Genomic DNA, 12633 nt, shown 5'->3' with positions numbered 1-12633 from the left:
ATAACAGGCCTATCATTGGTTATCCCCACCCTTGCCATATAATCATCTTGTTTTTCACTGATGCAATTTTTTGATATTATTTTCTACTTCTACTTTTTAATTCCATTTCTAATATTTTATAACTTGTTTAACCCACTAGATATCTATTGCTCTCTGGATGCTTGTTCTTGCATTTTTTTTTTTTTTTTTAAGAAGAGATACTTTATTAAAGAGAGAAAGACACTAAGTTATTCTCTTAGTGGGCAATATCAGAGAATTGCGTGTTCTTGCATTTTTGGAGATGTCTTCCCTTTCTCAGGCATACGGCACCAGAAACTATTTGTATTAAAATGATGGGCCTTTGTCTTGGTGTCATGAAAAGAATTTTTCACTTTCCAAAAGTCAGTACAGTCCTTTGGCTTTCTATTCAGTTTTGGGTCTAATTCATTGTTCATTTGGAATGATTATCCAAGAAATGCATACACACACACATACATATCCAGTGGAAAAAATTTATAGCTTTATTTATTAAAATGCATATCATAGTTTAGAAACTAAATATTCTTCACCTCTTGGCTTTTCCTGGGTGGATTGTTAGACTAAACCCATTTGAGTGGTTATGGATCTCATCTAGGAGGTTTTGTAGTATTCTGAATCCTGATGCAATCTGCATAATGCCATCCACAAATGGGAGCATCTGGAGTATTGAAGGACATTAACAATTTTGGGGAATCCCTCTATATTTTTGACTGTGCTGTTTCCCATGATTGTGGTAAAGATGTTTGGCAAAGTTATATCTCTCTGTTTTATGTTTTGCCTGATAGTAGTAATTAGCCTGGTCAGTCAAAATATCTCATATCTTGTAAGGGATCACATATAATTTTGAGGAATACATGGGAAATATCTTGCTAGAAGAAAACTTCTAAGACAGGCTTTTTTGCTTAACTGAATCAAATGCTTTTGTATAGTGACTTTATGTGTAATACTCTTTTCTTCTTTATATTTCTTAGTCATTTTGATGATTGTAAATATTGGGTCTGTGGCGGACTACTATTTGCAAAAGTCTGCTATTTTTAATAGTTTCAGTAAGAATTCTCTCAATGGTATGCGTTTTTCTCATAAAAATATTATGTATGGAAAAGTAGGCATATTGGTCAGTTATTGGTCTTCCTTCTAGTTGTATCTCATCTACCCAAATAAAAAGATGTCCCTTTTGTCATCTCTCTTCTTAATTTATCTTGAAAAATTGACCCGTCAGTGTACTTCACAGTTGCATTGCCAATCAGTATTGCCTTCTTCATGCACATTTTATTTTCCCAACTTTCTCTTTAGTGCCATTTTTGCTACCTCTGTAAGCACATTCTAATACTATGATATTTGAGTGCAAATATGGTGACTTCTCTTTCCTCGATGATTAAAAGAGTGTGTTATAAATAATTTTGTAGATCTTTCCTATCTTATGTCACCATTTTTTTTTTTTTTTTTTTTAATGAGGCAATTGGGGTTAAGTTGCCTAGGGTCACACAACTAGAAAATATTGAGTGTCTGAGGCCAGATTTTAACTGAGGTCCTCCTGATCTGAGAGCTGGTGCTCTTTCCTCTGAGTCACCTAGCTGCCCCCAGTTTCATTCTTAATATCTTTGACATTTTAAAGGCAGTTATTTGGCACAGTAGATAGCGTTTCTGGGCCTGGAATCAGAATGACTCGAGTTCAAATTTTGCCTTAACTGTGTGACTCTGGGCAAGTTAACATCACTTTTGGCTACTTCAATTTCCTCATTTGCAAAAAGGGGAAAATAATTGCATTTACTTCCCAGAATTGTTGTGAGGATCAAATGTGATAATATTTATAAAGCACTTAGCAGAGTGTCTTCCACATAGCAGGAACTTCACAAATGTTTGTTCCCTTTTCTTTCTTTCTTTCCCTTTGTGATGACTTTGATCTCTCCAAATTTCCTTTAAATTGTTTTTATTCACAACTACCTTTTTAAATTTTATCTGGCAAACCTATATTCTAAATATGTGTGTTCCTTGATTGCCATTATCCCTTCATTTTGCTACAAAGTCACTTGTTAGTTGACTAATGCAGTTTTTTGACCATTTGGTGTCTTCATTGTAGCAATTGATTTACATCTACTGAGTTTCTGCATAAAATAATTGTAGCCAATTGTCCTTGTATTCATATGCCATTTTTTTCTTTTTGGTCATCATTAACTTATTTAAATATGTAAATTACTTTTAAAATTGTACACTTTATATGTATCTCATTTTTATCCTAGCCTTTTATTTTGAGCTTTACTCTAATAGGTTACTGGACTGACTATATGAATAGCTGAGGCAAGAATGATAGTCATTCTTTGTCTTCTAATATATAACCTATTTAATTTTTTGTGATACTATGCAACACTTGCTGTGCCTAGTGTTTTTCAATTACTCTCTTGAAGAAATTGTTTGTTTTTTTAAATTTATATGTGTTTGGCCTCTAATTTCTTATAGCTGATCCATAGTTTCCAGTATTTTTCATTATTCTTGCCTATTTCCACCTTTATGTTGAAGTCATGAAGTTACTCATTGATTTAATTGACAGGTTTTCTTGAGTTTTTCATAGTTTCTTTACATTTTCATCCTTTGTAACAGACAAGCTACAGTTATTTTCATGTCTTCTTGAAAATGCTTGTCACAAACACCGCATCACCAGATTGCCCGGTGTCCCAGATGATGCTTCTTGTTGTTTTTGGGCATGAGGTAAAACCAACTCTGCTCATCTCTCTGATTTCTTTCAGTGACCTCATTAGGTTATATGAGTTTAAATATCACCTCCATGTTGATTCCTAGATTTCTAAATCCAGCCCTAAACTCTTTCCTGTGTTCCATTGTCACATCACCTATTAGATTAACACCCGAATGTTCTGTAAGCAATTAAAAGTCAACATTTCCTAAAAGAATTCATTCTTTTCCAAGCCCATTCCTTTTCTGAATCTTTCTTTTTCCTATTAGTAGTACCACCATCCTTCCAGTCACCCAGGTTTGTAACCTTAGTGTTGTCCTTGATGGTTTCCTTTCCTTCATTCCACATATTTAGTTATTGCTAAATCTTGTCCTTCTACCTTCATGACATCTTCTGTGTCCATCCTCTTTTCTTCACTGAACAGCCACCACCTTAATTCAGGCTCTCATCAACTCTATTTATATGATACAGATGGTTGATGCAGGTAGATGGTTTCCTAATTAGTCTTCCAGCCTCAAGTTCTCCTATTCTGATCCATCTTCCACAAAGCTAAAAAGGTGATTTTTCTTAAACATACCACTGAATATATCACTTCCTTACTCAGTACACTGCAGGGTAGGCAGTCCCTTACTGTTTCAGGGATCAAATGGAGACTTTTCTGTAGCATTTAAAGTTTTTTTTTTTTTTACAATGTGATCCTAATCCCCCCACTGCTAGTTTAGCTACATATTAGTCTTGTGTATATATACAATAGTTGAACCAAACTGTTCTTCCTTTTCCTTATCCATGACATTCCATCTCTCTAAAAAGTCTTGAAATTATCTATTCCCTATGCCTGCAAGCTAGCTTCTCTTCTTAAAATCCCTTATTCCTTTTCAAGGATCAGCTCTTTCCTTCTTCTACATAAAGCCTTTAATGATTTCTCTCTGCACCTCGTTATTAGTACTTTCCCCCCAATTATCTTTTGTATTTATATATACCTATATGTGTACCTTTTTCTCCAGACTAAATTGTAAGTTTGTCAGTGGCAGAAACTTTTGTCTTTTTCTCCACTGCCTGGCACATGGCAGGTGCCTAATAAATTTGTTTTAGCTGAGTGTTTTGACAGAGAAAATTGAGTCATCCTTTCATTTAGCTGTAGCTTCCTTTGAGTTTCATTTAGAGAATGTCAAATTGATGAACTTAGTTCTTATAGTAGAGTATTTACTTAGTTATTGATCACATTTAGATTAACTGGTAAAATGTTTACAACAAAAATAATTACATTTAATTAAAAAAATATTATCAGTGTGGTAAGAATAAATTAGCTTTTATTCAGTAAGATTGCTAAGCCTTGATATGCTATTTCACCTGAGTGTTGGAAAATTCTTGGCACATAGATGTTATTATTTCCATTTTGCAGAAGAGGAAACTGAGGCTGAGGGAAGTTCTGTGATTTGTCCTTCCTTCTGTAGCTATAAGATTCTGACACAGGATTTGATTGCAAGTCTTACTGACTCTAAATCTAGCATTTTATCCATGTGCTACCTAATGGAGTTATAAATCAGAGGCAAAGTAATTTTTCTAAAAAAGAAATCATGCATATTCTTACAACTGCCTTTATACCCCTTCAGAACATATGCTTATAGATAGTTATTCCTTTTTTCATTTTGCTTCTTCATTCTTTTCTTCTGGAGTGTTTGACAATTCTACTTGTTGCTTTGACTTAAATTAGAGCTTTTAGAATCTTTAGTTGTTACTTAAGACAACTTTATCAGTTTTACCCAAAATATCATTCTTTCCCTTGCTCTAGAAAGAGTGTTACTCCCCTTAAAAACATTCTGAATATCTTTCGGCTTTGTGAATTGAATGAATAATTTAGGAAATGTTATATATCTATATCTATCTATCTATAGAAGATAGTTTAGAAATAGTTGTCTTTCATTTGTCTTTTGTCAATTTGTCAATTGTCTTTCATTTTTCAAATCAGAGTACAGGAAGCAATTGAAGAAGTGGCTTCTGAACTGAATTCTAGAGATGGTTCTGTTCAACAGCAATCAAAATCTATTAGCAAAGTGAAGAAGAAAGCTAAGCGGATTCTCCAAGAAATGGTTGCTAATGTCTCACCAGCAATGATCAGGTAATGAAAATCAAGAAAGTGAGTTGTTAATGGAATTGCCTTTTTTTCAGGAAATTGAATTAGTAAGAACAGAATCAACAAATATTTTTGAAGTTCCTGTAAAATGTAGAACGTGTTTAGTTTTCAAGGACTAGAAGATATAATTTTTATTCCAATTTGCAGTCTCAAAAGTAGGATGCCACACATACAGAAACATCTATAATGTTAAATGGAACCTTAGGTCATTAAATGGCGTTTTGGAAAGAAGAGATAAAGAAGAGGGCATTTCAAGGATAAGGAACAATGTGAGCAAAAGCTTAGTGGTAGTGGGAGATTTTGAAATAGTATCAGGAACAAAGCATGTAGTCTACTTTGACTGGAGTATAAAGGGAGCAGTATTGATAGATAAGGTTGTAAAAGAAGGAAATAGCTATCATATGAAAATACATCATGGCCTTCTAATCTTTTACATCCATTCACTTTCCTTTCTGTTTTCATTATAATCACTTTTATATATGCCTATTTCACAATGTTTCCTACCCCTGAAATGCCCTCCTTTCCATCTCTGCCTCCTGAAAATCCATTTATAATGACCTAATATTCTATTTAACATTATTGATGTTTCTGTATGTGTTGCATTCATCTAAATTTTGCTAACTATGTAAGTTTGGCACCTCTGCTATAATCTTTCTGAGTATAGTTGGAACCAATTTGAAATGTAACTGGGAAATATTTAATAAAATAAAAATATACAACATAGATAATATTAATTTGTGGCTTTCTAAGTCAATACAGAATTCACAGTCTGAATTTGTATTTGAGGTTGTTATCATTGGGATATAAGATAATTGATTTAGAGTTGGAAAGGACTTTACAGATGTTTTTCTTTTTTTGGTTCATTTGGTCCCTAATTTAAAGTTGATTAACTAGGCCACATGGATCAAATGACTTGCTCAAAGCTATACAGATTAATCTGGTAGCATAAAATGGATTGAAGAAGGGAGAGTCTAAATGCAAAAACCTCAGAGAAAGTTATCATGGTAATGTAAGTGAAATGTTATTAAGGATCCATGTGACAATATGGTATTACATGGGTGATAGTGGTAAGAATACAAAGGAGGAAGGGTGGATATAAAAGAGATTATAAGGATATAATGTATTTCTAAACCAAATCTTATCCTTTTTCCATAGGATTTTGCTGATTATTTTGACATATCTTGATATATTAAAAAAAAAAAAACTAATTGAATGACTTATCACTTGTGTTATTACCTCAATTTTCTTGATAACCTCTTTTCTATTTCTCTAATCACCTTTGTAGCCTGATTTTGAGGAATCATTAATGAGCGAAAATTGTCATTTTACAGATAACATTTGGTGCTATGAGAATGGTGAGTGTGTGTATGTGTCAGACACATATACACACACACACAAGGGGACTTCAGAAACTGTTTTGCCCACTGTATATTATTAAAGAACACACTAGATTCATCATTCTCTTTACCTAAGTATTTCCTTGAAATTTCAGTTGACTGGTAGTATATGTTTCTGAGATTTAAGTTACATAGAAAACATAGAAATCTAGTTACATGACTGAAGTTGTTTTTCTTTTAGCTGATAAACATATATAAATGAGTTCTGTGGGAACAGTAAAGGCTAGTCAACTTGGGTTGAGCTGGTGGTCTGGCTTTTAGAGTAAAAATGAGAATCATGTGATGCTAATCATGATAGATGAATCAAAAAATGAACACATACTGGGTTTCATTGACCATTATGCTGATCCAATAGGTCAGTTGTTTGTAGATAGCTTTAATTACAAGTACTTGTTGGACTGGTGATGAGTGATGTTTGAGCAGAAGAACATCTTAGCATTCTGTTCTCTCCTAGGCTAACTGGATGGGTGCTACTAAAACTTTTCAACAGTTTCTTTTGGAGTGTTCAGATTCACAAAGGTCAACTTGAGATGGTCAAAGCAGCCACTGAAGTAAGAGGATTAGTCTTTTTGTTGATTTTTAGTAATAAGCCTTTTTCTCTTAGGCCCCTGTGTTTACTAAAACACTGTTTTTTATTTTTGTTTTGTTTCACATATTTTGCAGTCCTTTTATGGGATTTTATGGGATCCCTCATTATTGGAGGTCTCTGTGGGAGCTGCATGCAGATTAGATGGGATGTTAGTTTCATCACTATTTAAAATGCATTATTTTAAAACATTTATCCATGCTATTTTGAAAGAATTAAATTTTTTTTTTTGCTTGTAGTGATCTAATCTAGATTGATTTATTTGCTACACATTATGCTACAGCTTACCATTTATATTTACCTTTTAATTTAAAAGTGTGCATCTTTTTTCTTCCTTCCAACCAGATGAATTTGCCTCTTATCTTCCTACCAGTTCATAAATCCCATATTGATTATCTGCTACTCACATTCATTCTTTTCTGCCATAACATCAAAGCACCATATATTGCTGCTGGCAATAACTTGAACATACCCATCTTCAGGTAAGAATTAATCAACTTAATTTGAAATTCAGAATAAAACTGAGACAAGTTTAGGTTGAGATTTTATTTTTGTTCCCTTTATTTTATGGCACCATTCTTATATGATTTATTTGGTGAGTAAAAACTTGAGACTTCTTTGGAATATATCAGTGGAGAAAAGGCAAGTAGGAAAGAAAATGACTTTAAATTGTCAAACCTGAACTGTAACTCTTCAAAGCTGCAAAGAATCTTCTTCAGTTGCAAAGAATCCCAAAAAATCCAAATTGTAGGAGTTGTCTGAAAGAATAGAATGACAGGTAGATGTTGAATGAATTATTAATAACCGACAATTATATAGTGCTTACTATGTACCAGGCACTGTGGTGGGTGTTTTATAATTGTTATCTTATTGGATCTTCATACCATCCCTAAGAAGTTGGTACTATTATTATCCCTATTTTACACATGAGGAAACAGAGGCAGAGGGATTAAGTGACTTGCTCCCAGGGACATATATCTAGTAGATGTTTGAGTCCTGATTTAAACTGAGATCTTCCTCACTCCAGGCCTGGTGCTCTATCCATAGTGTTCCTAGCTGTTTCATTAGCATGTGATTTAATAACTTGATATTAGAATTGAACAAATACTGTTAAAATAAATAGCAGATTATAACTTCATTGTTAGACACATGAAAACTTTTCCCAAATTAGCTATTATTAGTGAAGATTTAATCAAAACAGAGCTCTTCAATAAAAAACATTTGTAACAAAATATGCTAGAGACAGGCATTCTAGTAAATATCAAATGGGTATTTTACAAAAACTGCATAAGTGTAGTGTGAGGTGGCTAAGTATGAATAACACTGTCAGTTTTGAGAAGGTAAAAATCTCATAAGGCCCCTTTTATTTGGAATCCATTATAATAGTGTCTCATATATAAATAGTGATAATCTAAGGATTTATGAAGTATAATGACAATTACTGAAATGAGACATTATTTTAGAAACTTGAACATGATCATTTTTTAATATAGATAGAATAACTCAAAAAATACACATGATTCTTATAAAGATTGAAATAGCCAAATGTTGAGTATTTGAAAGATTTAGATTTTGAAGTACAAAGTTGTTGTTTCTACATGTAAATGATACATTCTTTCATTTTTACAGTACACTAATCCATAAACTTGGAGGCTTTTTCATACGACGAAGGCTAGATGAGACATCAGATGGACGAAAAGATACTCTCTACAGAGCTTTACTCCATGGAGTATGTGTTCTCTCTAAAGTTACTATAGTAGTTACCTGAGATAAAAGATATGAATTGTCTTGAGATATCACACACACATACACACACACACACACACACATACATACATGTATATATGTACACATATATATGTGTATTTTACTAAAGTAAGGAAGAGACAGTATGGTAAAAGGAAAAGAGAGTCTCTTTTAGAGTCGGGAAGCTGGGTTCAAGTTTTGCTTGTGATGTGCTACAGTGATTCCAATATTAGTATTGGCAAGTCTTGCGATTTCTTTGTCCCATTTAATTATCTAAGACTCTAATTTAAGTGAGTTGCCAATCTGTATTACTAGGTGGGGTTTGCCACAGTGGGAGATTGACACACTAATAATTATCAGTCCAAAGAAAATCCCTTTCCCTCCCTACCAAACTGAAGAAATGTGAATGTTGTTGTCCAGATGTGGGTTTTATTATCCTATTAACACTCCCCCCTCAAAAAAAATAAAAAAGCTAGTGTAAGATAAGTTGTTCTGCCCTTACCTTTAAAGGTACTCTGCTACTATATGAGTATTTCCTTTTAATGTTTTAGTTTGCATAAATTGTGATTAGTATAATGAATAGATAGTTCATGTGCTAGTCAGGAAAACCTTTGTTTAAATTCCAGTAGACACATCTGGCTATGTAACCTGGGCAACTACTTAACCTTTCAGTTAAGTTCTCTAAGGCTCTAAGCAGCAGAGCATGTTTGGTTGGTTCATGGTTGGTTTCCTCGTTGAGAGTGAGAAAATACCAATGAAATTGTAGTTTGAGTCCCAGATAAAAAGAAAAATGTATGTTAAATTTGGAGATCTTGACTCCTTTGTTTTGCTTTCTTGCCTTAGCATATCGTAGAACTGCTGCGACAACAACAGTTTTTGGAGATCTTTTTGGAAGGAACACGTTCTCGGAGTGGAAAAACCTCCCATGCTAGGGCAGGTCTCTTGTCTGTGGTTGTGGATACACTTTCTACCAATACTATTCCTGATATTTTGATAATCCCTGTCGGAATCTCATATGAGCGTATTATTGAAGGTCACTACAATGGTGAACAACTGGTAAGAATACCTTTTAAACTAGATAATTTTTGGCAATTAGAAGGTTGTTAGCATCAATACAACTTTCTTTAATGTAGTTAATATTTTTGGTGTCTGGGCATAAGGCACTATAGTGCCTTACTCAAAGACTTGAGTTGGGTTCACAACATAAATATCATTTGTAAACACAAGATAATGTGAGGAAGTCAAGAGTACTAACAATTGGAAGCATGAAGGAAAGCTTCATGGAGGAGATAACAGTCTTGAAGGAGGACAGTTCTGAAATGTGGAATTGAGAGAATGCCATTCAGGCATGTATACCAGCAGGCTGTGTGATTGAATGAATGCCTTGTTGTAATTATCCAAGTTGGCTTTAGAATGAATAATATTGATAGCTGAAATTTATGTAGCACTTTGGGATTTGCAAAGTGCTTTGTATAACTCTCATTTGAAGTAACTAATAAGAAATAAGATTGAAAAGATAGGTTGGAACTTAATTATGGTGGGTCTTGAATGCCATATTAAGGAATTTGTTTTTTTCCTTATTGACAATAATAACTTGCAGTTTGAGAACCAAGAAATGGTTGTTTAGGTAGGTATGTATTCTATCAATAATGTCAATGTGAGAGGTCCAGGATTATGGTGACAGAAACAATTTTTAGAAACTTTCATGACACCATTAGCAGCTTTTGAGAGAACAGTATCTTTAGAATATTGTAGTCAAAAACCAGATTGCAAGGGATTGTGATGAGTGTAAAGAACCTATGTTTTTTATTTTAGAAAACATGGTTTATTTCTTTCCAAGCTGATTGTATTAAATCTTTGAGGAAATGTATTGGCTTTTCTTTCCTGGGTGTGTACTCCATAGTTGGAATGGCAACTTTGTAGGGATGAGGTATAATTGTGAGAACCATTCTTTTATCTGTTTGCAGTTGGTTCTATACAAGATGTGAATACATGAGGACAAAATAAAGACTAAGTTATTGCTAAAGATATTTGATACCAGCTTTAGGGATTCACTTTAGCCCTAATTTAGTTTTAAGGCTTTAAGCATTGTTTATTTTCAGTTAACTGGGTTTCAATTTTCTAATGTTTCAATGTCAGATCACATGTTTGATCCATTCAAACTCCATTCAAAAATTCAAAAATTATAATGGGGCTAAATTCCCAACTTTTGGGTTTTATACATTTTGGATGCTTGGTCAAATATTCCATTCAAAATGTCAAAAATGACATTCAATTTTGAAGGTTAAATAAATAGCCACTTAGCTAAAGACAATACAAAAGTTGCTATTGGAGTACTATAGAATAGGTCTTTTTAGTCTGTTATATGAAATTGTTCATTCACTGGTTTGAAATTTATTGGCATTAATGTTTTTCTTGGTGTGATTTTTAATAGAATATATCACACATTTTGTTTTGCATTATCTGAGGTATTCACAAAAAACTTGGGATACCTCTCATAAAATTAAGAAGGCCTAGTTTTAATTCCTGTGTGTAACAGACATGAATATGTGAAACTAGAGGAGTTGCTTCAATTCTTTGTGCCCTGGGCAAATCTGAAATGCATCAGTGGAGAGAATTCTTACATTGGGAGTTCCTTATGCTGACAGAATTACAGATTCAAACTCTCATGCTCATAAGAAGAGTTTAATGTTAAAATATTCTGCCAATTTCTCTGTATATATTGCAGGTTTCTTTTGTTACTTGGTGATACTTTCAAGTTAAACCTTCATCTTTTTAAGATTAAACTTTTACAATTATCAAGTTCTTAATTTTCTCCCTGCCGCCTCTTGGGGAGGGGATATAAAAATGAAATTTCTGACAAATATGCCTAGTGAAACTAAATACATTTCCTTATTGGTCATGTCCAAAAATATATTTGTCTTCATCTTTGGTCCATCACATCTTGTGAGTAGGTGGGTAATATTCTTTAAAAGCCTTCTGGAATTATGATTGATCATTGGGTTGAGCAGTTTGTCTTTCAATATCAATTGTTTTTACAGTGTTATTATATAAATTGTTCTCCTGGGCATACTCATTTAACTTTAAATCGGTTCATGCAAATCTTCCTTCCCAGGTTCCTGAAAACATTTCATCATTTTGTATAGTACAGCAGACTTCTGTTACATTCATATACCATAATTTATTAAGCCATGCCCGAATTGATAGATGCTCTCATTGTTTTCCACTATGAAAAGCTGCTATAAAAGTTTTTGTATGGATAGAACTTGAATCAAAAGATATGCACAGTTTAGTAGTTTTTGAGGACATAGTTCTAAATTAGTTTCCAGAATAACTGGACTAGTGTACTGTTCATCAATTGTGCTCATTTTCCTGCAGCTTCTCCAATATTTTTCGAGTTTTTTTTTTTTTTTTTTTTTTGTCTATTTTGCTAGTCTTGTAGGTGTGAAGTTTGGAATCCTCTCAGAGTTACTTTAAGTTTGAATTTATATAATCATTAATTAATTGGAATATTTTTTCCTATGGCTGTCAATGGCTTGGATTTCCTTCTCTAAAAATGCATACTTATAATAATTTTAACCATTTATCAATTGGGGAATGATTTTTGGTGTTATAAATTTGAATTTCTTTCCCATATATCTTTCTTGAAACTAATATCTTTATCAGAGTAACTTGCTGCAAAGATTTTTTCTCTTACTATACATGTTTTCTTATTGATCTTTGTTGCATTGGATTTGTTTGTATAAATCCTTAATTTTATGTGATTGTCTTCTGCCTTTCCATCCTTCAAAGTTATTTCTTTGTTCAGATAAAGAATTTGTTTTAAAGATTTTTGCCCAATTTCCTTTTTTTTCCCCTTGACTTTCATTTTGGATTACTTGTCAGGGTAAACCCAAGAAGAATGAAAGTCTGTGGAGTGTGGCAAGGGGTGTCTGTCGAATGCTGCGTAAAAACTTTGGCTGTGTCCGAGTGGATTTTGCACAGCCATTCTCCTTAAAGGTGAGTGAAAAGCATCAAGATTCTGTGCAAAGTAGAATGCCAAGCTGGGAGCCAGGGCATCTTG

General features: G+C 33.3%; 1 protein-coding gene across 4 annotated transcripts in view; it reads left to right on the top strand.

The window, feature by feature from the left end:
• The window catches only part of GPAM (glycerol-3-phosphate acyltransferase, mitochondrial), a 73935-nt gene that overhangs the window by 43683 nt on the left and 17619 nt on the right, over positions 1–12633 (top strand). For all 4 annotated transcript variants that reach the window (XM_003755368.4, XM_031955844.1, XM_031955845.1 and 1 more), the window contains exons 7-12: positions 4677–4826; positions 6693–6789; positions 7170–7306; positions 8454–8553; positions 9414–9626; positions 12456–12569. In XM_003755368.4, coding sequence (XP_003755416.1) covers positions 4677–4826; positions 6693–6789; positions 7170–7306; positions 8454–8553; positions 9414–9626; positions 12456–12569 — 811 coding nt within the window. The remainder of the gene's footprint in view (positions 1–4676; positions 4827–6692; positions 6790–7169; positions 7307–8453; positions 8554–9413; positions 9627–12455; positions 12570–12633) is intronic.

Source organism: Sarcophilus harrisii, chromosome 2, assembly GCF_902635505.1.
Source record: "Sarcophilus harrisii chromosome 2, mSarHar1.11, whole genome shotgun sequence".
Taxonomy (NCBI): Eukaryota; Metazoa; Chordata; class Mammalia; order Dasyuromorphia; family Dasyuridae; genus Sarcophilus; species Sarcophilus harrisii.
The sequence above is the reverse complement of the archived record's forward strand: the minus strand, read 5'-3'. Positions and strand labels throughout refer to the sequence as shown.